The sequence below is a fragment of the Schistocerca gregaria genome, chromosome 2, assembly GCF_023897955.1.
Source record: "Schistocerca gregaria isolate iqSchGreg1 chromosome 2, iqSchGreg1.2, whole genome shotgun sequence".
Taxonomy (NCBI): Eukaryota; Metazoa; Arthropoda; class Insecta; order Orthoptera; family Acrididae; genus Schistocerca; species Schistocerca gregaria.
This window is the reverse complement of record NC_064921.1, coordinates 118,581,981-118,604,974: the sequence shown is the minus strand read 5'-3', so window position 1 is coordinate 118,604,974 and position 22,994 is coordinate 118,581,981. Positions and strand designations below refer to the sequence as shown.

General features: G+C 43.8%; 1 protein-coding gene across 1 annotated transcript in view; it reads left to right on the top strand.

Annotated features, from left to right (window-relative positions):
- Positions 1-22,994, top strand: part of LOC126335669 (uncharacterized) — an 812,396-nt gene that overhangs the window by 257,613 nt on the left and 531,789 nt on the right. Inside the window, exon 2 of the mRNA XM_049999125.1 lies at positions 7,395-7,440. Coding sequence (XP_049855082.1) covers positions 7,395-7,440 — 46 coding nt within the window. The remainder of the gene's footprint in view (positions 1-7,394; positions 7,441-22,994) is intronic.

The window sequence follows — 22,994 nt, the reverse complement described above, 5'->3', positions numbered from 1 at the left end:
TTCTAGTTATGTCCAAAGAAACAGTTGAACAAACAAAAAACAAAGAGTAGTCGTCGGCTTACCGTTCCTTTACGAATACTACGGATAATCCTACGATTTACTGTGCCATTATGGAGTACACCATAACTACAGAACAGCAGTTTTGGTAGAGCACAACTCCAGTTACCACTTCCTTTTTTCGACCTCTTACATTATATGTCACCGTTCACTTGTGATTCAGGATGATATTCCTGCTCTGTTTGACGATATACACTCATATTCTCGAAACGACTGGGATCGTCTCTCAAGTGTTCTGAGCTAACAATTTCTTACCAACCATTTTTACCCTGGAACAAATTCAGGTTATTATTCGCAGTTATTACTGTCGTTAAGGTCCACCGTACATAAATGACGTATTTTTAACAAATACCAGTGCCGCCCTGAAATCCACATTTCACTACTTACCTAGTTAAAAATAAAATAAATAATGATGTAGAGAGGGAGAAGGTAGAGGGAAAGACTAGAGTCAATAATAGAATGAGAGGTAGGTAGTCATCCTTCGTGATTCTGTTCCAGTGTTATTTGCCCGTGATGAACAGTGACTCTGTCTCTTGCAGCGAAGCGCTGCAACAATCTCGGCTACTGAATTCTGACTCGGAGAATGTGGTCTCATTCATTCTCACAGATGTGCACACTAGTCTTCATGTTTCTATCAATTTGGAAGTCATCCACTGGATGTGACTGTCCCTTTGTCCGACAGTGCAGATCCTTTCGACGTGGCGCACCGTCCTCCCTTCCTCTGCTGGAATGCGCTCCAAGGCGAAACCACTGGGAAATTTAGGATCGGGCCTCCGGATAATTTCTAGAAACATTATGCGCTCTGTACCAAGTGCTGATGTCAATCGTCATTTCCATCCCGTCCTCCGATGTTGAGTCTGCTGTGATGTAGTTCTGTTGACATTATCGAGTTTCATGTTCTCCGCTTTTCTAAGCAGTAGCACTCTTGTCGAAAGTGTATGTGAAAGTCTTTTCTGAACAGTATATGGTTCTCTATCACCTAGAATAGCACACCAACTGCGATCTCTAAAACTGCTCTCTGCATCAACTGCGAACCTTTTAACAAGACACACTATCAATACATGTTCCTCTTTCCCCACATATACCCGTATCGGTGACACATTATATATGCAGAAACGATTTGGAAAACTTGTGTGGCCCATTAACATGTGGATCATAGCGATCGAAGGAATTTGCACTAGAAAATGTAAGACAAGGACTTTAGAATGAAACGGACAGTCCTCTTAACAGTTGTGGTGAGCTGAGGGTACCAGGGAGCCATTTCACCTGTCCTGGTTGGCTGACCGCCCGCTGTGTTATTTAGGCACCCACCGCTGCTGCGGACAGTACTGGCTACCTCAAGCAGCTGTGTGTCGCTTACAGAGTCCGACTAGAGACACGCACCCTGCTGTGTTGCAAGTTTAGCAGCTGTACTTAGTCCTTCAGTGAGGAACTGTGCCGAAATAATATTAGGGCAGATCAATACCAGTTAGAACATTATAAACGCAGCAACATGGACGATAGAGGTTTGCGTAGAACAGGCCCAGTTCAACCATCAGGAAGGTATAAGACTAAAAATTTTAGAATAAGAAAGAATACAGTCTTTCCTACAGCCATTTATTAAAATTCTTCTTTCTGACCACTTCTATCTTAAATACTTACATAAAAAGCGGATAAATAATATTTTACAAACACCAAATAAATTCTAGTAAAAATGTACTAGTATAATAATTTACCATTATTCAATACACAATAAGAAACGTTTCTGCTCCTTTACCTGTCCTTACTCCTTGTATAACTGTGCCCATACTAATCGATTAGTTAAAAAGCACCAAGAGATTGGTACTGGTATAGTTAAAAATAATTCAGAACTCAAGATCGTACAAAATACTATTTTTATTCAAAACAACCAGTTTCAACAATCTTAGCTGTCATCTTCAGATATTAAACATTTTTTTTGGTAATAAAACATGTTCATTTTACGCTGAACCTCATGCACAAGATGTCAAGTGGTTAAAACTCAGCACAATGTTCTATCGCTAAACTGGTATGTAGGCCATAATTTGAGGATGAAATTTCTCAAAGTGCAGACTGGAACGCAGCGCTGTATGGTAGTGAGGTAGTGAATCATATACAGCCATGTGGAGAGGCATCAGGCTGTCTCACTTCTTCCCACATAAAAGGAGAAGAAAACCATTAACAATACACGACTGCCAACCATTAACAATACACGACTGCCAAGCTTCTCCTCAGAAAGCAGGCGCCGTCGGTTTTCCTACGAAAAGCATTACCGCAAAAGAACAACATTTTGTAACGGCTGTAGTCGCCCTGGTGCCTGTTCCTTCGGTCATGCATGCATTTCCGAAGAAATATTGCATCGTACTTTGGAACAACACAGGCACTTCAGTATCGTGTCACACCCAGGTGTTCTTGAGAGACCGAATTGTAAATATGATTTGTTATGCACTGGCAGGGCACGTGACGAAGTTCCTTGTCCTTGATCTTCTTAGACAGATCCAAAGACACTCAGTGCATTGCTGTGTCTGGTGCAATCTTGATTGCTCACGTCACACCAAAGCCAGTCGGACAATACAGAGTACTTCAGATGCCTACCCGTCGTCCACTGTACAGGCCACTGCCCATGCTCGCAGTATCCTCGTTCCAAGAAGCTGCCTATTCTCCCTAGGTACTCTAGATGCAGGCCAGCAGTGGCTTCTGTCCCTCCTTCTGGGAGTATCCTTCCACGATTCCGTAAAACTTATGCAGGACAACAGTCATGGGACGTGCGATTAAATTTAGAGACAGGGGGAAACTTAAGGCTGTGTTTGTGATTGTCTCACTGCAATCATTGACATCACCCATATTATCAGCACCAGACTTTCACTGATTGTCAGTAACAGCATACGGACTTCGCAAAAATGAATGAAAATCAAGGATATATGAATAGTGTCTATCGACCACTTAACTGACCCATAGCATGTTACATTAATATCACTAATACTCAGTCGTCAGAGTGACATTTGCTCGTCAGGTTACACAAGAGGTAAGTAAGGTTGACACCTGAGACAGAGAGAGGGTTACGGTGGGAATGTTTAATAAGTTTCTATTCAGTCTGATTATTTTCAGTATCTCAATTTCTTGTTGATACAATAGCTAACATAATAAGTAAGTTTGTACTAGTATGAATTTGATCAGTTAATTACATAATCACCCCAGTACTATCCCAGAAGTATTTATTAAGCTACTGTTTAATCTGGTTATGTTCTGTATCTTGGTTTGGAATTATTATAGTGGCTGACATGGTCAGTGAATTATTACGTATGCTAACTTGGTATTATCTCTCTCTCTCTTGTTCATCTAGGCTATTTGTATGTGAAAATTTTCTTATAGTGTTAGCAGTTGTCAGTTGAAATTGCTACATGTTATATAGGCCATGCTTTGTTAGGTTATCAGGAAAAATAGTATGCCTATCTTCATACCTATTGCTTATGTGACCTATGTGTCTACTTTGGAAGTATCTGCTTATCTTGTCAAGATACACTGATTTTCTTTCTTCACTTTCTAACTGGTATAAACCAGCTGCTTGGTATCTGTGTGGTTTTACGACTGGTTCATGAAAATGTGACTGGAGCTGGGACACTGAAATACGCACACAGCAAACACGTACACAAATTGAAACTTCCCTGATAAACTTGACCCAAAAGATAAACTCAACAATTAGCAATACGCTATCAACACCCATCCCTCTGAGGCTAATAAACCTCACATATCCACAATTAAGACAAATAACAGCTATTTGAAAATTAGCTCAAACACTACATTAAAATCAAGACAGAAGACAGTGATCGGATAATCTGACTACAAATAGAAATCATGCCGATAAAGGTACAGAAACAACAAAAAGTGGTGCTAACATGTGAACTCATGAATGAGAAAGTAATAGACATAATCAGGAACTTTCAAGTACAGAACGATTTCACAGAGAATTTAAAAGGAACACTACATTCCAGTCATATCATAGTGATCAGAGATGATGAGAGACCATCAAAGGGAACACCAGTCCAGTAGAATGTACAGGGAAATTAACAAAACAATTCAGTTACAATGCAGCAAAACTGTAATTTCATCCAGCAGCTTGATTCGAGACAAATAAAAAAAAAAAACAGCCTCAAGGACGTCAGTGATACATGAACAGTCAAGCAGTAATGACTCATAACACAGAGGAACGCAAAAACACCAACACTTAGAAGCCAATACAAAATGCATAAACTAAACACTCCCATGAGATTGTCATGAATTTTATGAATGCACAGTCACGTTATCTGGCAAATCACACAAACAAAATTACAACACAACGTTACATAATGAAGAACAACAAAACACTAAAAAGGTACAAATATACTTAGAACACAAAAAACTTGCTCATTCCACAAAAAGTTGTACTCATATTTTCCGCTGTGGCCGAGCGATTCTAGACGCTTCAGTCCGGAACAACGCGGCTGCTACGGTCACAGGTTCCAATCCTGCATCGGACATGGATGTGTGTGATGTCCTTAGGTTAGTTAGGTTTACGTAGTTCTAAGGCTAAGGGACTGATGACCTGAGATGTTAAGTCCCATAGTGCTTAGAGCCATTTGAACCACTTTTTACTCATATTTTTTTCAAATAGGGAACATATATATGTCAATACGAACTGCTGAAAGAATGAAATTAGATGAAGTTAAGGATTTTTATGATGAACAGTTGTATGCAATTTTGCTGCTTACTACATTATAATACTGGAAGGTTATTAGCCAAATAGACTTGAAACAACACAGAGCAGACTTAGGATTCTATGGGAAATCGACACAGCTCTCTCTACTCAATGAATATAGTTACAATCAAACAAGATGAAAGAATCCAATCACAGTTACGTGTACTGAATTATAAGAGAATGATCGTTGAGCTTTGCTACTATGCATATCAACAACACCATTACAATCAGGACAATCATTTTAGATGTGCAGCAAGTTACATTTATTTTTAGAGGTCCACCTAACCATCGAGGAGTTGTAGGACAATTTAAAGAATCATGTAATTTAAGACAAGAGCAAGTTTATCAGATATTTATTTGCTCTGATGACTGACATAGATCACAATGCATTTAACACAGTATGAAGTTCTCTAAAACTCAAATCAAATTATAAAATGATCCCAACACTCTGATGAAGTAACAAAAATTGTGGTGACTATATGAATAAAACGACAAGATCAGCTCATCTAGATAGCTTGCGAAATCGAAGTTAATGATACAGCAAGAAGCACAACAACCAAACTAAGCAAAAAAATTGCGTGTGCAGCGTAAGCAAGTAAGGAGCTGTTCAGTGTATGGATTGTACTACCATAGTTGATACATTTTCCTTACAACAGCTAGCGTGCTCTGATCAGCAACAGACAGAGGACCACAGAGGTAAAGCTAAGCACTGTGGACAACAGCAGAGTGACAGGAGGAAACAATGCAGTTTCCAATTTGTCAAATGAACATAACGATTATTTCGTGTAAAACTGGGGAACACGGCGTAAGCATCCCACTCTTGGCATACAAAACGTGCGTTAACAAATACGAGGTTTGTACCAGGATATAGCAGAATCTCTTCAAATGATAGGCTTCATTGTACGAAGTATGGTAGTGGAGCGACTGAATTTGAATGAATGATTTAAACTTTGGAGTAACATCAGCTGTATTTCCCGCTCTGGCTGGGCGATGCGGCGGTATCTGAAACTTTTATATTTGTGCAGGAAATGTAAAAATTATATAAATATGCTCTGTATGCTCTGAGGATTACAGTGGTTGCATGGCACTACCCTTCCTGATAAAGGCCGAATGCCTCCTGAGTTCACCAAAGTATGGAGGAGGCTGCAGAGTCATTCCCGCGAAAAGTGTCCATCACCCAGGAGACTATGCCCCCCCTCCAAAGAAAATGCGATGAGTTGACTGCCTTATGCCGAGACAACAAAGCCAGAATTTATTCATAGTGTGGAAAATGCAAAGTTTTTCTTCTAGGTCACACACTCAAGAACTCTTAACACACACGCCACAAAACACTAACAGAGATTGTATCAATGTGGAATAGCGATGTCTAACAGTAACGTCACGGAAGAAAACTTACTAATGAACGAATGCCACCAATGAATAATGTTACAGAAACAACCAAAATCCTTAAAGAAATTACAACTTACGATTGTTTTGTGTGCAAGAAGAAAGAAATATCCTACTAAATCGGTCCAAAGGTTTATGGATACTGACAAACATATTCATCAACCATAGTGAAGATCCACCCTTGATACTGTGATCAGAAAGAAATGATACGAAATAATTTACTCGTATGGATCTGTGGATGCTACAATGTTTATGACAAATAAGCCAACAAAAAAATAAATTCATATTGACGTAAAGAATAAAACAGACTATATAAAATATTCTACAAGTATTGTAGAATCACTAATTTTTCAGACTCATGTCATGATTCATAAAGTGTGGAATATGTCAACATGTATCAGCGACCCATTTTACTATCAAGTGGTGTAACATTACAAGCTCTCAAACACGAAATTTGATCGTAATATGGGACGACATAATGGGTTGATAAATTTTAGAAAAATGGATTAAGACATGAGTCTCAAATGAGCGCCGATAAATTTATGCGTTTTATAACGTTGCTTAAAAAGGCCGAGGGAGGCGAAGTTAGATATTTTCACATAAAATATACTGTTTATTTCAAATAAAAGTACTGTAAAAACCAGAAAGATTACAAGAACTGCAGACCTGAATGTAACAAAAACGGTTCTGAGAAATACTTGGATGATACGTACTTTTGTATTTATGGAATAATAATTTCAATAGCAAATTAAATTTCTGTAGCAGCCCACAAAAATAACTGCGCTATAGTTATTATTTCTGATAATTCACATTGTATGACAAGGTCAACGTATAATAAGGAAATTAGAACTATTTCCATTTTTCTTAAACTGTAAATTCCTCTGATTCTCAACTAGTGTCTTAGCACTAACACTGTAAACTGTTTGCAGATTTCTGAATACGTATCAACAGACTCACAGTCCATTTTCGAGGCTATGTATCGCTATTTGCAATAAACTTAAGAAAAAAATATATGTTCTACAAAACTAGATGTAGTTGACCCAAGAGCTATTAAATATTTTTAACAAATTCATCCTTGTGACCATACATAACTTAGGTACCAAGTGATAAGACCCAAAGAATAAAGGAGGTAATTTGTATTTGAAAGCCACCTAGTGTATAGTACGGACACCAGTCCTTAGTAGTTGTAACTGATTTACTTTGTTTCCCTTTTTTCCAGTGGAAACAACGGTGGGGCGTCGTCACCAAGTTGTCTCCAGCTGCAGGTGAGTCACGACAACTACTTGTAAAGTAAAGTAGTACGCCACTTTCATATCACAAAAGGACGGGTGAAGGATTAAAAAGAAGTTTAACTATAATCTACGCCCCTAGTTAACGGTATCTCCATATCTATCTCCGAACTGCTGAATAACGATGCTTTTCTGTCCACTCTTAACATGGGGGCAGAAAACATAAGCAGAGCTATAGTTGTCGTCAGCTGCGCACTGAGTGCATACTGCATGGCAGACAAAAGTTATATGAATCTGTAATACAAAAAATTTGTTGAGTGCAGTGCGGAAGGCGGCGTTTAAAATGATAAAAGAATTTGGTGAAATTAGAGGATGAACAATGGCTGAAGAAAGTTGACAACCTCCATACAAGGCACAAAACGAATAAACTGCAGAAAATAAAAATCCGGTGGAGGATACAAGGTTGCGAGAAACGGCCTAAAGAGCTAAATACGGATGATTTATTATATTTATAGCGGTTTTTCAAGAGACTAAGAAAATTACTTGATTTATCGATAAATTCGATTCATCGAGGTCAGAATTAGGAAGAGCCGATTATATATATTTGTCGCCAAGAAACCTTCTTATAACTTGTTGTACTGTTAACGCGTGACTTGAATGTCGTCACTGGTTGTTTGTGGGTTGTACCACAGTTCCGCAAATAACCAACGCAGCTGCAATCTCAAATTGATTATCGTTTTTCATAATGAGAAATGAGGTATGCCTGTACTTTAAAATGGAATTTTGAATAGCGAAGATCGCGTTTAAAACTGCTTTTATTGATCTGTTTCAACAAGTAAGGCTGTCAACTTCAGAGTTTCAACAAAATTTTTCGTTGTATGTCATGTTCCACTGTGCCTTCATTACTCAAGCCACGCTCAATGACGAATAAGAACTTCTGCACTAGCTGTTAAAATGCTTTTTAAAGGTCGCGACCACTTTTGCATCAGCGGAGATGCATCTTCAGTTGATAAGTTTCTTTCATTTTTTAAACAGTCACGGTGCGGCAAAGTAAATTATGCGTGCTAAGAGCAGCAGATAAAATATTGACATATCATCATTTCTTCCCAACAATATCGATATACATCGACAACATACCATCCATCGATATATGAAATGGGGATATTTAAAAGAAAATATCGAGTGCCGATATTTTTATTTTATATTAATTTTTTCCAGTGTTAGATAAATATTTGACGCGGTTCATTTGAAATTGTAGTAGAAAATAAATGTGCTTTCACTTTTGGAAGGAATCGTACCAGTTTTTGAGGTTTCATGACGTCTAGTACCTCTCTGTGACTGTGTAGCACAAGTATAGACGGCAAAAAAAGAAGTCCAATTTAACGGGGGGGAGGGGGGGGGCAGTGGATGGAATAAAATTTCCGATGTGAAGAAATAGCAGACCAGCTGCGTTATAAAACAATTTTTAATGTAGCTAGTGTACTATTTTTTCACACAGGCATTCTTCAAAAACAGCTGCTGAAACTGATGAACAAAATTCCAAATGACCAGATAGGTCTTCTAAGTGGGCGAAGACGTGTGGATCAAATACTGACGTAATTGGCACTCGGCGCTACCATCAGTAACTGCAACGTTTAACTTCAACACGCAATTCTGACACTACAACTGCTAGGTCGCTGGCGTTTGCAAAAATGAAAATACGGTGAAGTCGACAGGAAGTGTCCCAAACAAATTCGATATGTAACGAACCAGAACGACGGACTCATCGGACACTTTTGGTTGTACCATTTACGTACAATTACCGTTGTTAGCAATGTGGTTATCGCCGGGTGTCAACGTGCACCGTTTTCCTTTCGATTTTTGCTCTGAGGGGTATAAGCAGACTGCTAGCTTGTTGATGTACACAATATCTAATAATAAATCAATACTTAAATATGCAGCTTTAAATCTGGCACTATATTTACAATGCGCAGCCAATATTTTTGTTATTCGATGAGATTTCGGGATTTGCAGCCGGATCATGTTGACTTCTTGCCACGATATTTCGGCTGGCAATCGCACAGCCACCTTCAGGTGAGTGTCCGTCACTGGAGACTGCAAGTTGCCAGAGTCAACTTTATAGCAAAAATTTGGCGCGAAAACGCATGCGCATTGGCCTCCGTCACAGGAGCGTCCTCTACCGAGATCCGCACCCTCTGGAGCTACTATTCTATCTGTGGAGCGCAGGTGCATGAAACATAAGGTGAAAATTATATATCCGCCCTCTGTCGGAATGCGCGCCCGCATCCATAGAGGACGCTCCTGTGACGGAGGCCAAAGCGCATGCGTTTTCGCGCCAAATTTTTGCTATAAAGTTGACTCTGGGAACTTGCATTCTCCAGTGAAGGACACTCATCTGAAGATGGCTGGGAGATTGCCAGCCGAAATATAGTGGCAAAATTGCAACATGATCCGGCTGCAACCGCGAAATCCTATCGAACATTCAATACGCCGGGAAAACTTCAAGAATCATAATAGTTTTGTTGCTTACAAGCGATATTATTTTCGTCGATATATCGATAATATTTTTCAACCTACCGAGGGCTGGTGATAATATTTCTTTAAATATTGATGTATCGGATTCTGGAAATTTTTAAAAATGTCATCAATCCTACTACGTGCCAGGTCACATAGTTTATCGTGTAGATTAAACGAATAGCGCGCTAAAAGCGGTTGTCTATTATCAAACTGACAGTGAACGCGCCAAGTCAGTGCGGAAGATTTTATTCATTCGACCCACTGAAATGTTAGCACGGCGTTAATAACGAACGCACAGTGAAACATGACGTATATCCCAAAGGGTTTACGAAGATGGTAGACTTATCTTTCGTAACTGGTCTATGCATATAGTTTTGAACGCGATGATGGCCATAAAAAACTACAACATCAAATTAAATATTCTTTTTCTACCATATTGAACCGTGAATTTAATCTCAAATTTTTTTTCTTAAAGAATTTACTTTATTTACGACCGATTCATCAAGAACATTAACACATTTAATCACACTAGGTGAGCATGAAAGTAGTTGCCAGGAAGTAACTGATGGAAAACGAAATTACTTTTAACAAATGTGAATTTTGTTCCTAAAAGCCTTTTCAAAACAGATTTAAAATTATAAGCAGAAAAGCACCCTCAAAATACCAAGTTACAATTTTATTTAGAGGCAGAAAGAACAATATTAACAGTGGGAACCTTCGGACTGAGAAGCTTGTCTGCTCCCTTTCAACATGGCCGTAGTCAAGACCGCTCACAACCACCTCTGAAAGAGTACACTGGTGCAATCTGCAACACACCAGATTACTTTAAACAAAAAAATTTTAACAACTCACACAAACACGTAAACTATGCACCCCTAAGAGGATTGGAAATGGTACAACACTCAAATTATTTGCCACAGAAAGAGCATTTTTTAAAGGATTCTTACGATGGAAGGGTGACAACCTTATAACCTAATATGGCTACTTAAATAAAACCCATAAAATGGAGTCTTACATCAAATGTACAACATGCTCTACATTACACATACATCACCTCGCAAGATGATAGCCAAGATAAAAAAAGTGTTTCAAGAATTCGGCCTTTAAGCAATAAATTCGTTAACACCGAATCCGACAAACATGAAAGAGGTAGCTATTAACGTATGGCAGTTTGACAGGGCGGTGGGGGGGGGGGGGGGGGGGTATTAAACAACCCGAACCGCAGGTTGCTCCAATTCCATGAGGGAAGAAACGGACCACCCAATTCATCAATAACCAACCTTGCCGTGGGTGGGCAAACGGAGAAGAATGGTGCGACGACGCCAGAACGAAGCGGCTGGTGACCTCACCAAGAAAAGAAGTAGGATTTAACAAGTAAATGAAACAATATATCTCCAATCACTTAAATTCTAATAAGCTGCGATTACTGGCGAAGACCTGGCGCAGCATCCCCAACGCTCTCGCGAACCGTCCGCTGCCAGCCGCTTCAACGGACGCAGTAAGGTGTGGCGATCTCCCGTCTCACGGCGTCGCAGCTCGCCCCGGCCAGCCCGATGTCGTGGTTTCGCTCCTGTTGCTCTCGTGTCAACCGCGAAGCAACTACCCCTTTCTATACGGCGCTGCCCAATGGACTCACGTGGGGACCTCACATGCGCTGACGCTCAAGGCGGACAATTTATCTGGTGTCTCAGTGAGCGGCCGACCAACCGACCGATCCAACCGCCAATGACCGTTGTCCGAGCAACTCGAGCAGACTGGCGACCTAACGCGCAGACTCAGATGCAGGAACACAACCCAGACCGGGCGACCACTAGTTGAGTTCTGTTACTGGCGGAGTGGCAAGACTCTCATTTTCTGGCTTTAAAGTTTGATCCAAACGGCAGACATACTAGCACTCCGACGACAGACAGACACTAACAACCGCACAAAAGCAAACGAGAGACAGACCAGCAACGGGTGACGCGAGACTGACCTAGCCTCACTCCAACTGACAGACCCCCTGACGAGCTCATAGCGTCCCTTAAAAGCACGTGAACAAGCAGCCTTTCCCCTTTCCCACCATAGGGAGACACCAAAGATGCGATTGCCACAGCGGCGCCACCGCCCGAAACGGAAGGCGACTGCTTTACACTACGCGCTGCGGCGCGCTCTTCAATACAGCAAATTTCACAACGGCTAACATATGTTGTCAATTTATCGTGACGGAAAAAAGATACGGCACTGAGAGAATAGAGACAAGGACTGAAGGGAAAACCAAACGCAGCGAACACATACCTTCAGTCCAGTTAGCTGTACAGTTAAACTGATGCCGTATAGGGCTCTTTTCGCGCCTAAGGGAGGGGGCGCGAATCGGACTGAGGGGTAACGCAGTGGTTCCCGGGAAGGTGTTCCCGGTGTGTAAAACAGGCGGCCGACAAGCCGCGGGGAGCTGGTGGAGTCAGGCGACCATGAATATGCAGCCGCGCCGCAACCCGCGGGCCATGAGCCGTGCCGGCATGAATAAACACACCTCGAGCCGGTCTGCGGCGCCCACTGGCCCGAGAACGTGCAGGAGGCGCGCGCGTCGCGGCTCGCCCATTGCCGTCTCGAAACATGCAACACTGCGCTGATCGCTCGGGCATCCCGAGCGCTGGCACTCGCCGAGTGCGAATTTGCATGGAGCGTGTTTCTCATTGCCATCTGCCTCGGTACCCGGGGCGTAGTGAAGAAACGGGAATTTATTGCCTGCTGTTTCTAAAGTGGATAATATTTTTGACTGAGTAGTCGTTCCTGAGGTAATACACAACTGGTCATTAAAATTGCTACACCACGAATTGCTACAGACGCGATATTTAACCGACAGGAAGAAGGTTCTGTGATATGCAAATGATTAGCTTTTCAGAGCATTCACACAAGGTTGGCGCCGGTGGCGACACCTACAACGTGCTGACATGAGGAAAGTTTCCAACCAATTTCTCGCACACCAACAGCAGTTTACCGGCGTTGCCTGGTGAAACGTTGTTGTGATGCCTCGTTTAAGGAGGAGAAATGCGTACTATCACGTTTCCGACGCCTGCCGAAATGGCCGTGCGGTTCTAGGCGCTATAGTCAGGAACCGCGAGACCGCTATGGTCGCAGGTTCGAATGCTGCCTCTGGCATGAATGTGTGTGATGTTCTTAGGTTAGTTAGGTTCTAGGGGACGACCTCAGAAGTTGAGTCCCATAGTGCTCACAGCCATTTGAACTATTTGAACGTTTCCGACTTCGATGAAGGTCGGACTGTAGCCTATCACAATTGCGGTTTGTCGTGTCGCGACATTGCTGCACGCGTTGGTCGAGATCCAATGACTGTTAGCAGAATATAGAATCGGTGGGTTCAGGAGGCTAATACGGAACGCCGTGCTGGATCCCAGCGGCGTAGTATCGCTAGCAGTCGAGATGACAGGCTTCTTATCCGCATGGCTGTAACGGATCGTGTAGCCACGTCTCGATCCGTGAGTCAACAGATGGCGATGATCGCAAGACAACAACCATCTGCACGAACAGTTCGACGACGTTCGCAGGAGCATGGACTATCAGCTCGGAGACCATGGCTGCGGTTACTCTTGACGCTGCATCACAGACAGCACCGCCTGCGATGGTGTACTCGACGACGAACCTGGATGCACGAATGGCCAAACGTAATTTTTTCTGATGAATTCAGGTTCTGTTTACAGCATCATGAGGGTCGCATCCGTGTTTGGCGAAATCGCGGTTAACGCACATTGGAAGAGTGTATTCGTCATCGCCATACTGCCGTATCACACGGCGTGATGCTATAGGGTGCCATCGGTTACCAATTCTTCAAATGGCTCTGTGCACTATGAGGCTTAACATCTGAGCTCATCAGTCCCCTAGAACTTAGAACTACTTAAACCTAACTAACCTATGGACATCACACATATCCACGCCTGAGGCAAGATTGCAACTGCGACCGTAGCGGTCGCGCAGTTCCAGACTGAAGCGCCTAGAACCGCTTGGACACACCGGCCACGCATCGGTCACAAGTATCGTGCACCTCTTGTTCGCATTGAAGGCACTTAGAACAGTGGACGTTACATTCCAGATGTGTTACGACCCGTGGCTCTTCCCTTCATTCGATCCCTGCGAAACCCTACATTTCAGCAGGATAATGCACGACCGCATGTTGTAGGTCATGTACAGGTCTTTCTGGATACAGAGAATGATCGACTGCTGCCCTGGCCAGCACATTCTCTAGATCTCTCACCAACTGAAAGCGTCTGGTCAATGATAGCCGAGAAACTGGCTCGTCACAATACGCCAGTCACTGCGCTTGATGAACTGTGGTATCTTGTTGAAGCTGCTTGGGCGGCTGCTGTACCTGTACACGCCATCCAAGCTCTGTTTGACTCAATGCCCAGGCGTATCAAGGCTGTTATCACGGCCAGAGGCGGTTGTTCTGCGTACTGATTTCTCAGGATCTATGCACCCAAATTGCGTGAAAATGTCATCACATGTCAGTTCTAGTATAATATAGTTGTCCAATGAATTCCCGTTTATCATGTGCATTTCTGCTTGGTGTAGCAATTTTAATGGCCAGTAGTGTAGTTTTTGGTAGTCTCCTTGGATTTTGTGCTGAGTCCTAAGATCAATATGGCTCGATATTTCAGCTGTCCATTTGTACGCCATCTTCAGCAGAGACACTGCTGCCGCTGAGAACTGATGCTAAGGCTGGAAAGCGACTTCTTGTAAAAGTTTCCGACCGTACATGGTGCTGCTCCCGAGACTGGGCTTGTGGCGCTGTCTGCAACAGGCCACTGGCGTCAGCGATCTATAGTGCTCGAGCATTGTCCTCGGAGACTTGCACCAAGGAACGGCACATGCGTACGTTGGAGCACAAACGAGTAACACGTGTTCCACTTGGTCACGAACGCGACGACACACACAAACACTAGGCGATGATCTCTGGCGCAAGAAACATCACTATACGTGTGCCAAAAGGGGAAAAGGGGGGGAGAGTAGGGAGAGGGGAATGTGTAGATGCCAGTCACAGAGGAGATGGGAGGGGGAGGAAAGAAGGTAGTGGGGTAGGGGAGACCGGGGGGAGGAAGTAGGGAAGAAAGGAGGAGGGACAGGAGGGAGAGAAGGGAGAGAGGGTGCACTCGGAAGAAAACACAGGGTGCGGTAGAGGAGGATCAAAGTTGGTAGGAGGGGTAGATGGAGGGGATGAGGGCATTATCAGGGAGGGGGAGTTGGTGGAAGCCACCTTGGGTTTGGAGAGTGTAGAGATGGAGAGCAGGTGGGATGTTGGAATCCAGGCGCAACAGCGGATAGGGGTGGGAGAGGATGGGACAGACAAGCGAGTGAGGAGGATCAAGTTTGCGGGAGGTGTACAGGATCCGTATCTGCGCGAGGAAAAGAAGGAGGTGCGGGAACTGAATAAGGTCATAGAGGATCCGCATGGGGGAGGGGAGACAGATGTGATAGGCGAGGCGGAGCTCATGGCGTTCTAGGATTTGAAGAGACTTCTAAAAGGTAGGAGGGGCGGAGATCCAGGCGAGATGAGCGTTGCACAGGATAGGGCGGATAAGGGATTTATAGGTGTGGAGGATGGTGCAGGGGTCCAGACCCCATGTGCGGCCAGAAAGGAGCTTGAGGAGACGGAGTCGGGAGCGTGCCTTAGCTTGAATTGTCCGGAGATGTGGGTCCATAAGAGGCGACGGTCAAGGGCGACGCCAAGGTACATAAGGGTTGGGGTGATGGGGATAGGATGGCCTTAAATGGTGAGATTGAAGTCGAGGAGACGGAAGGAAGGGGTGGTTTTGCCTACAGTGATCGCCTGCGTCTTGGCTGGCTGAGTTTTTTTTTTTTCCTTTATTGAGTTTCGATTCCCCCTGAAGGGGGCGGGCTGGCAGCAGCTTATTACGCCGCTCTTCAGCCTACAGAATGTATCTTAAAAAGATGAAGATAATAAAAAATAACAGTTGGCGATAAAATCGGTGACTTAAAGGTAAAATGGCTGGCCGAGGAAGAGGCAGGCGCTTAAATACTCTATCAAGGGCGCCGCTATTGGCCGCTGGAACCACGTGTTCCACTGTGGCGCCCTCACACTAAATGCAGGCCAGGAGGCGCGCTCCGCCACAGCTTACGGCGCCATCGTGCAGAGACCTCTAGGGGTCTTCGACGTCCATGACGTCTGGCGGGGATTCAAATTCCGCGGCGCGCGCTACCAGAATCACTGTCCGAAAAACCGGACGTACTGATAACTACCAGCTTCTCCTCAGATTTCATTCCGTGTTCCTAGCGTTGTTACTGCGAAAAGTCTGGATCTGGTGGGGTCTTTAACAGGATTACCTTCGGTTGGAAAACTTCATGTGAAGGAATAAAGTTAATGCCGTGACCTAGCAGTGCTAGAGAGTGCAAAATTTCACCACCATCGGAGCCCAATCAAAGAAGATTGGCTTTATATTGCCCTAGCATCACTATTCTCAGTGGAGATAACAGATACTAGTACACCTGTGCCCTGTTGCGCAACGGACACATACAAAGCTCTTCATAAATACAGAGCAACACAATTAAAGGACCGCTCTTTTTGAAACCCCACAATTGTCGTCCATTGCGAAGCAGAAGTTTGAAATTTGCCTCCAATTTGCAAACCTCTCTCCGTAATGGTGGAAAAACGTTACGCACAGCGACGTTACCCCTAGGCTCGAAGATGCTTCAGAAAGCAAGGCGTTGATGCTTGCGAAAAAAAGCCAGAGCTGCGAAATTCAGGTAACGTTTAAGGCGTGTTAGTGGTGTCAGACTGGAACCATATTGCATAAATACTCTGCCCAGTGGCACCGTGGACGTGAAACACGATGGGGTCGTCTTCACACCGTCTCTTATACCGTTCCACTCCTTCATTTGACGCCTCTGTGATGGACATCAGAATTGCGACATCCACAGTGGAAATCAGATGTTTCCTTGTGGATGTCTGAGGAAAATGTTTCAGATACACCACCGCCCTGAATCGACACGCAAAGGCCTAAAACGTTCACAGTCAAACTGTGAAATTCACCTAGGTGCCTGCTAGCATGCATCCGTAACAGGCATCTGGCATCAGAGGGGTATCAAGGGGTTGCCTACCTGTAGACAAATAGAATTGTTTCATGAATTGTGTCAGTACAGGTACCTTTTCAAAATTCGCAATAAAGTCGGTCGGGGACCAGAGACAATGTTGCCAGACTGCGGGGTCCTAGAGGGACCTGCCATTTAATTTACGAATATGAAAATGTTGCATCCTGTGCTGATAACGCCACAGGAGGGTGTGAAACAAGGGGACTGAAAACGCTTAAACCCAATTTCCTGCTATAGATATCGATCAAATTTCGTTGAACGGTTCTCAACGATCCCGAGTGATCACAACCTGTACCTGAGAGCAAAAATTACAGTGCCGGAGCACTGCGAAGATGCACAGTCATGTTAATTGGATACGCAGCCCCACAGTGTCCTTATGGAAGGACTAAAATATCCAGATCCGTCAGTAGTGTCAGCAGTTGTTCATTAACGTCGTGCTGCTAATCATCGCATGGTATCCTGTGGTATTCGATCCCGGAAAAATTTATACAGCCTGCCTTATTTTTGTAAGTGGATGGAATACACTGCTAATTTCAGATTCCTTAAAACTCTTCTTATCTTAATAGATATCCACCTAGCATAAGGAATACAAGCCATAGACATATGCTCCTCCTCTTGCACCTCCATGGATAGTCCAAACTCCACAGCCTAACGAACGTGCTTCAACGGAGTATCTATTTTCCTTAAATATAGACGCCAAGTGCGAAACCGCCAGGTTACCCGAGAGCGCTAATGTGGTGCTTGCTGGACGCGAGCAGGCGCGCCGTCCGCAGATCGAATCCGCCTGGTGGATTAACAACGAGGGCCGATGTGCTGGCCATACTGGATGTGTTTTTAGGCAGTTTTCCACATCCCCCTAGGTGAATACCGAGCTGGTCCCCACGTCCCGCCTCAGTTACACCACTCGCAACCATCTGAACACGTTCGCGCTATTCCATGGACTAGATTAGACTCAGACAGGTGGGGGGGGGGGGGGGGGGGCACAAACTCTGTCCCGAGGGGTATGGGGTGGCGGCAGGCAGGGCATCCGGCCACCCCTTAACTTTAACCTTGCCAATTCCGTACCTAGCCATGCCAACCCTGCGAACCGCGGGTTACAGGCGCAAACAAAAGCATAGACGCCAAGTGTGCAAGTCCCTATGTTACACTATACACATTGCAAGTAACATATGCTTCACGTACCACTGGCCTGAAGGCGCCACTGCATTGGTACGATGTGTGGCAGCTCTCTGTATGCAGATATCGATCGATATTTGTCGGTGACGGAATTTATGTTGAAGAGACCGGATGACGTAGCTGCTTTGAGCTGCGTGCATCGGTAAACTGCATCATTTCTATTTTCCTTACTTCTGAAGAATCTCACAGAAAACAGCAGAGAGCTGTTGGTGAAGCAAAGCAAGATCATTTCTCATTGAAGCAAAACATTAAAAAGGAGACAAGGTGCCAGGAAGATGCCTGTGTGCAACTTTATTTGAAGTGTAAGGCGCTCAGGTTTTCCAGCGAGTGAGCGAGCAATTACAATGGCGTTCAGTTAGGAGACAAGTGATTCATCTATTTATTTACTGCAGTTTGCTACATACCCACATCCAGTCGGCGGGAGATGGCCCTCGAACTCACGGTCCTTGGTGCCTAATTTCAAGAAGATACCAGGAGACACTGCGCCCAGCGTATCTCAGAGACGAGCGACCTTGTCTTGTTCCAGAACAAGTGGCAGTGCTGTATGAGGTGCTGGCGAAGCGATCAGGCAGTGCTACGCTGCTAGAAAAACGAACAGTAGGCCTGCCCAGCCATAGAGAGTGACAGGATCATTGACATATTAGGAGTGAAAATCGCCTTCAGCACCTGGGCTCAGCAATCGCACAGTGGATCAGCTGCTCGGACGGCCACAGTTCGACCCTCGGCCCATCGGTGTTTTCGCTGGACCCCCAGATAGGCAGACTCATAGGGCGGCAAACGGAAATAGCTACTCAAGCAGACGGCGCGTGGGTGGCGACAGCGTCACTGCTGTAGCCCACTCTACATCGGTTGGTCGATGTCACTTGCCAATCGGGTGGCTATTTATATTCTCTTGGGTGGACTTGTTGATGAGCAGACACCGCAGGTGTTCTGTTATAAGTAATGTAGAAAAGCGACGATCAGCAGTGGCGTGAAGTTAATCAACCAATGATTCGTCATCCACTGCATAGTGAATACCAACTGGTCCTGTCAACCCAGAACTAGGAAAAAAGCATGTTTCCTCCTTAATAATCTGTCGTCGTTCCACATGGGTGATGTAAACTGAGACATCGTCTTTCAGTGTAGTCTAATGTTTTCCTTGTGTGAACTATATGAATACAGGTAACGCTCTAACATTTGAAAAAGCCATGTTAGTACATAAAATTCCATAAATCGTTGTAGAAATGAGTTAACTTGACTTCCAATAAAGATAATCTCAAGTTGTTGGACAGGTATATCTTCCAAGTAGGTGTCTGTTACCTTCTTAAGTGAAAACAGACGGACAGGCAGGTGTGGCCAAGCGGTTCTAGGAGCTACAGTCTGGAACCGCGCTACCGCTAATGTCACAGGTTCGAATCCTGCCTCGGGCATGGATGTGTGTGATGTCCTTAGGTTAGTTGGTTTAAGTAGTTTTATGTTGTAGGGGACTGATGACCTCAGAAGTTAAGTCCCATAGTGCTCAGAGCCATTTTTTGAAAACAGACTGATCTGTTTCCGTTTAGGATTTGAAGAACCACTTCCGCACTTAACGGTATCCAGCTGTCCATTAGGGAGATGCTGACAGCTTCAGTACATTTGTTTATTCCTGAAAGAAGTCTCAACTTAATAGGGGAAAACTCCGTGTCAACTGCTGATTGCAGTCAGCTGTGCTGCTGACAGGAGTTCTATTGGCCAAAGAAAGAGGACGTTGTAATGGAGGCTATATATGCACCTAATCATATTATAGCAGGTCTAACGATAGCTGCTCGTAGCCATTTGCGTCACCCATAATATGTAAAATATAGAGTTGCTTAGAACTTACATGATGTCATTTTCTGCGCATATTGATCTTTCACTTTAAATACACATCCTATTTCGTTGTTCGCCAGTTAGCTAATTTCGTCCCTTGGGCATTAAAATGTTACACTACAGTGAAGATTTTTATTCTTAAGGTACGTCATCAGTGTCGTAGATACAACCGTGCCTATCTCTATTGTGAAGTTAAAATGTAAAGTGGAAAATTGTCAACCGGATGCAAGTTTTTCAAGTGTGGAATTCAGATTTGTAATAGTACCTACCATAGCTGTGCGGAACTCGTAATAGGGATGGCATTGTTACTTCTTCCCCACCCTGATGCAGGAACCAAATCTTTCTTTGAGAGTAACAATTCTTATTGTGATATAGCTGGATAATACACAGAATCTTTGGGCTATACAGCAAGTGCAGATACTTCTACTGGTACCGAGGACGATTTACTGAAGAATATTACATTAGTATCTACGTCATATGCTGACTAAAAATTAGAGCTATCATGAGTGGCGTAGTATCGTTTCTGGTTGTTAGCACCTCCAAATACATGTGGCGTGAGCAAGCCGTTTGTGCTTGTTTTGGCCTGGGAAGCAGGTCAGATGTTGAAGTGTGGACGCATGGACGCAAAACAATATATGAAAAGTGTAGTCAACTTAGCGGTGTAGCAATGACCGTGCTGAAAACATCAGGTAGTACATTAAGTGCCGTGTTTGAGGGAAGACTGCTAGACGCAGGGGAAAAATTAACAAATTGAAGTGAGTACATATTTAGGTACCAGTGATCACAATATCTGCACTCATAACTCTAACTCACTGTATAAGGGGGCGAAAAAGTAAACTTCCAAGTACCGGAATAGCGTTTATTTCAAAACAAATAAAATCGTTAGATAGGGGAATGAGTTCTTTGAAGAAATTTGTAGTGGCAAGAAACCCACAATTTAAGAACGGCTTAGCCCGAGTCTCGTGGTCGTGCGGTAGCGTTTTCGCTTCCCAAGCCCGGGTTTCCGGGTTCGACTCCCGGCGGGGTCAGGGATTTTCTCTGCCTCGTGATGGCTGAGTGTTGTGTGATGTCCTTAGGTTAGTTAGGTTTAAGTAGTTCTAATTCTAGGGGACTGATGACCAAAGATGTTAAGTCCCATAGTGCTCATAGCCATTTGAACCATTTTTCTAAGAACGGCTTAATTATAAGATAAGGAGACTGCTTCCCATACATAAGGCAAAACTAGCCCAGTTTTAATCTCAATAGGGTATGAACATCGCAGTCGTTTCATTTTAAGTCTGCACCGATCAAAAGTGGTAGCTCAGCCACAGAAGGATACATCGAATGCCCTTTTTCAGGTAGTGAGTACTATTCTATTAGATCCAATTTGGCACTCATCTCGTCACTATTTTGCTGAATGGATGTTTCATTTTCTTTTTTTTTTTTACTATTTGTAATATTTTATGTTTCTTCATTATGCTTTGTAGATGAGTACAACAACAGAATCTGACCAGAATTTAAATTCGTTGAAACTGGAAAGGAATCACTTACCATAAATGTAAACAATTGCAGACATGGAGGATACGTAATGTCTTAGCGGGAATGATCAGTATTCAGGAACACCCATTTGAAGCAAAAAGCTCCATGTGTCCTACTGTGAATAGTTTCCGAAATAGAACAATTTTAATGTATATTCAGGATGAAAAGTATTTAAACCAACAAACTGGGAGGTTGTAGGGGACATCATAACAAAACTTTTCCCTAGTGTTATTTTTTCCTATGAGGATTATTTAAACCGGTGGAGGCCTTATTACGCTCTTCAGTTGTAGGCAACTGCTGTCCACCAGTGCAGTAGCGCATTGTCTCTGTTCACTAATGGAATGATACACCTGGAGTGAGTACACTGACATGCTTGGTGCGAACTAGGTAGGGCACCACAACGGACGAGCTGCACAGCGGGTTTATCAACAACACTCTCCTAATCGCCGTATCCCGTATCATGCGACCTTTGCTGCTGTGTACCAACGTCTGCGTGAGACCAGGTCTTATAGCAGATTACCTGGACAGGGACGCTGTCGCACGGTAAGAACGCTGCAATTTGAGAAAGCTGTCTTTCAGCATGTGGAGCGATATCCTTCAATCAGCAGTCGTGCAATTCCACTAACATGGGAACGAATCAGACGAATGTAAGAACAGTCCTTCGAGAGCAATTGTTACGTCCATTTCACTTACAGCGCGTCCACAACGTGGAACCACTTGATTATCCACCCAGAGCACAGTTTTTGCAGTGGTACCTGGGACACTGTGAAATGCATCCTACAATTCCATCTTCTGTGTCGTTTACCGATGAAGCAACGTTCGCGCGTGATGGAGTCTTCAACATGCACAATTCGCATGTTTGGAGTGAGGACAACCCACATGCCACAGTTACTAGCGCTCATCAAGTGCGGATCTTCATTATTGTGTTGGTCGGTGTTGTTGGGGACTGTTTAATTGGGCCGTATCTGCTACCAAGGCCTTTAAATGGTAGGCACTATTACAATTTTCTAGCCAGAGCATTGCCAGAATTGCTGGAAGACGTCCCACTCCCTACAAAACAACGCATGTGGTTCCAACATGACGGGGCGCCGGCACATTTCAGTTGTCGTGTGCGTCGATTCCTGGACCGACAGTTCCCAGAAACGTGGATTGGCAGAGGTGGTCCTGTACCATGGCATGATCGATCATCAGATATGTCCCCTCTGGACGTTTTTGTTGGTTTAATTAATTTGTCGCCAGAGAAATCTTCCTCTACCGGTTTAAATACTCCTCATAGGAAAAAAAATGGCATTAGGGAAAAATATTTGTTTAGATGTCCCCTACAACCTCCCAGAGTTTGTCGTTTTAAATACTTTTCACCCTGTATGTTTAATGGCTAGTGGGGTGCATTTATATATCTAACACACCCAAAGTCTTTGACGTTGTATTCTTGTCCATCCCGCCATGTTGCTTTT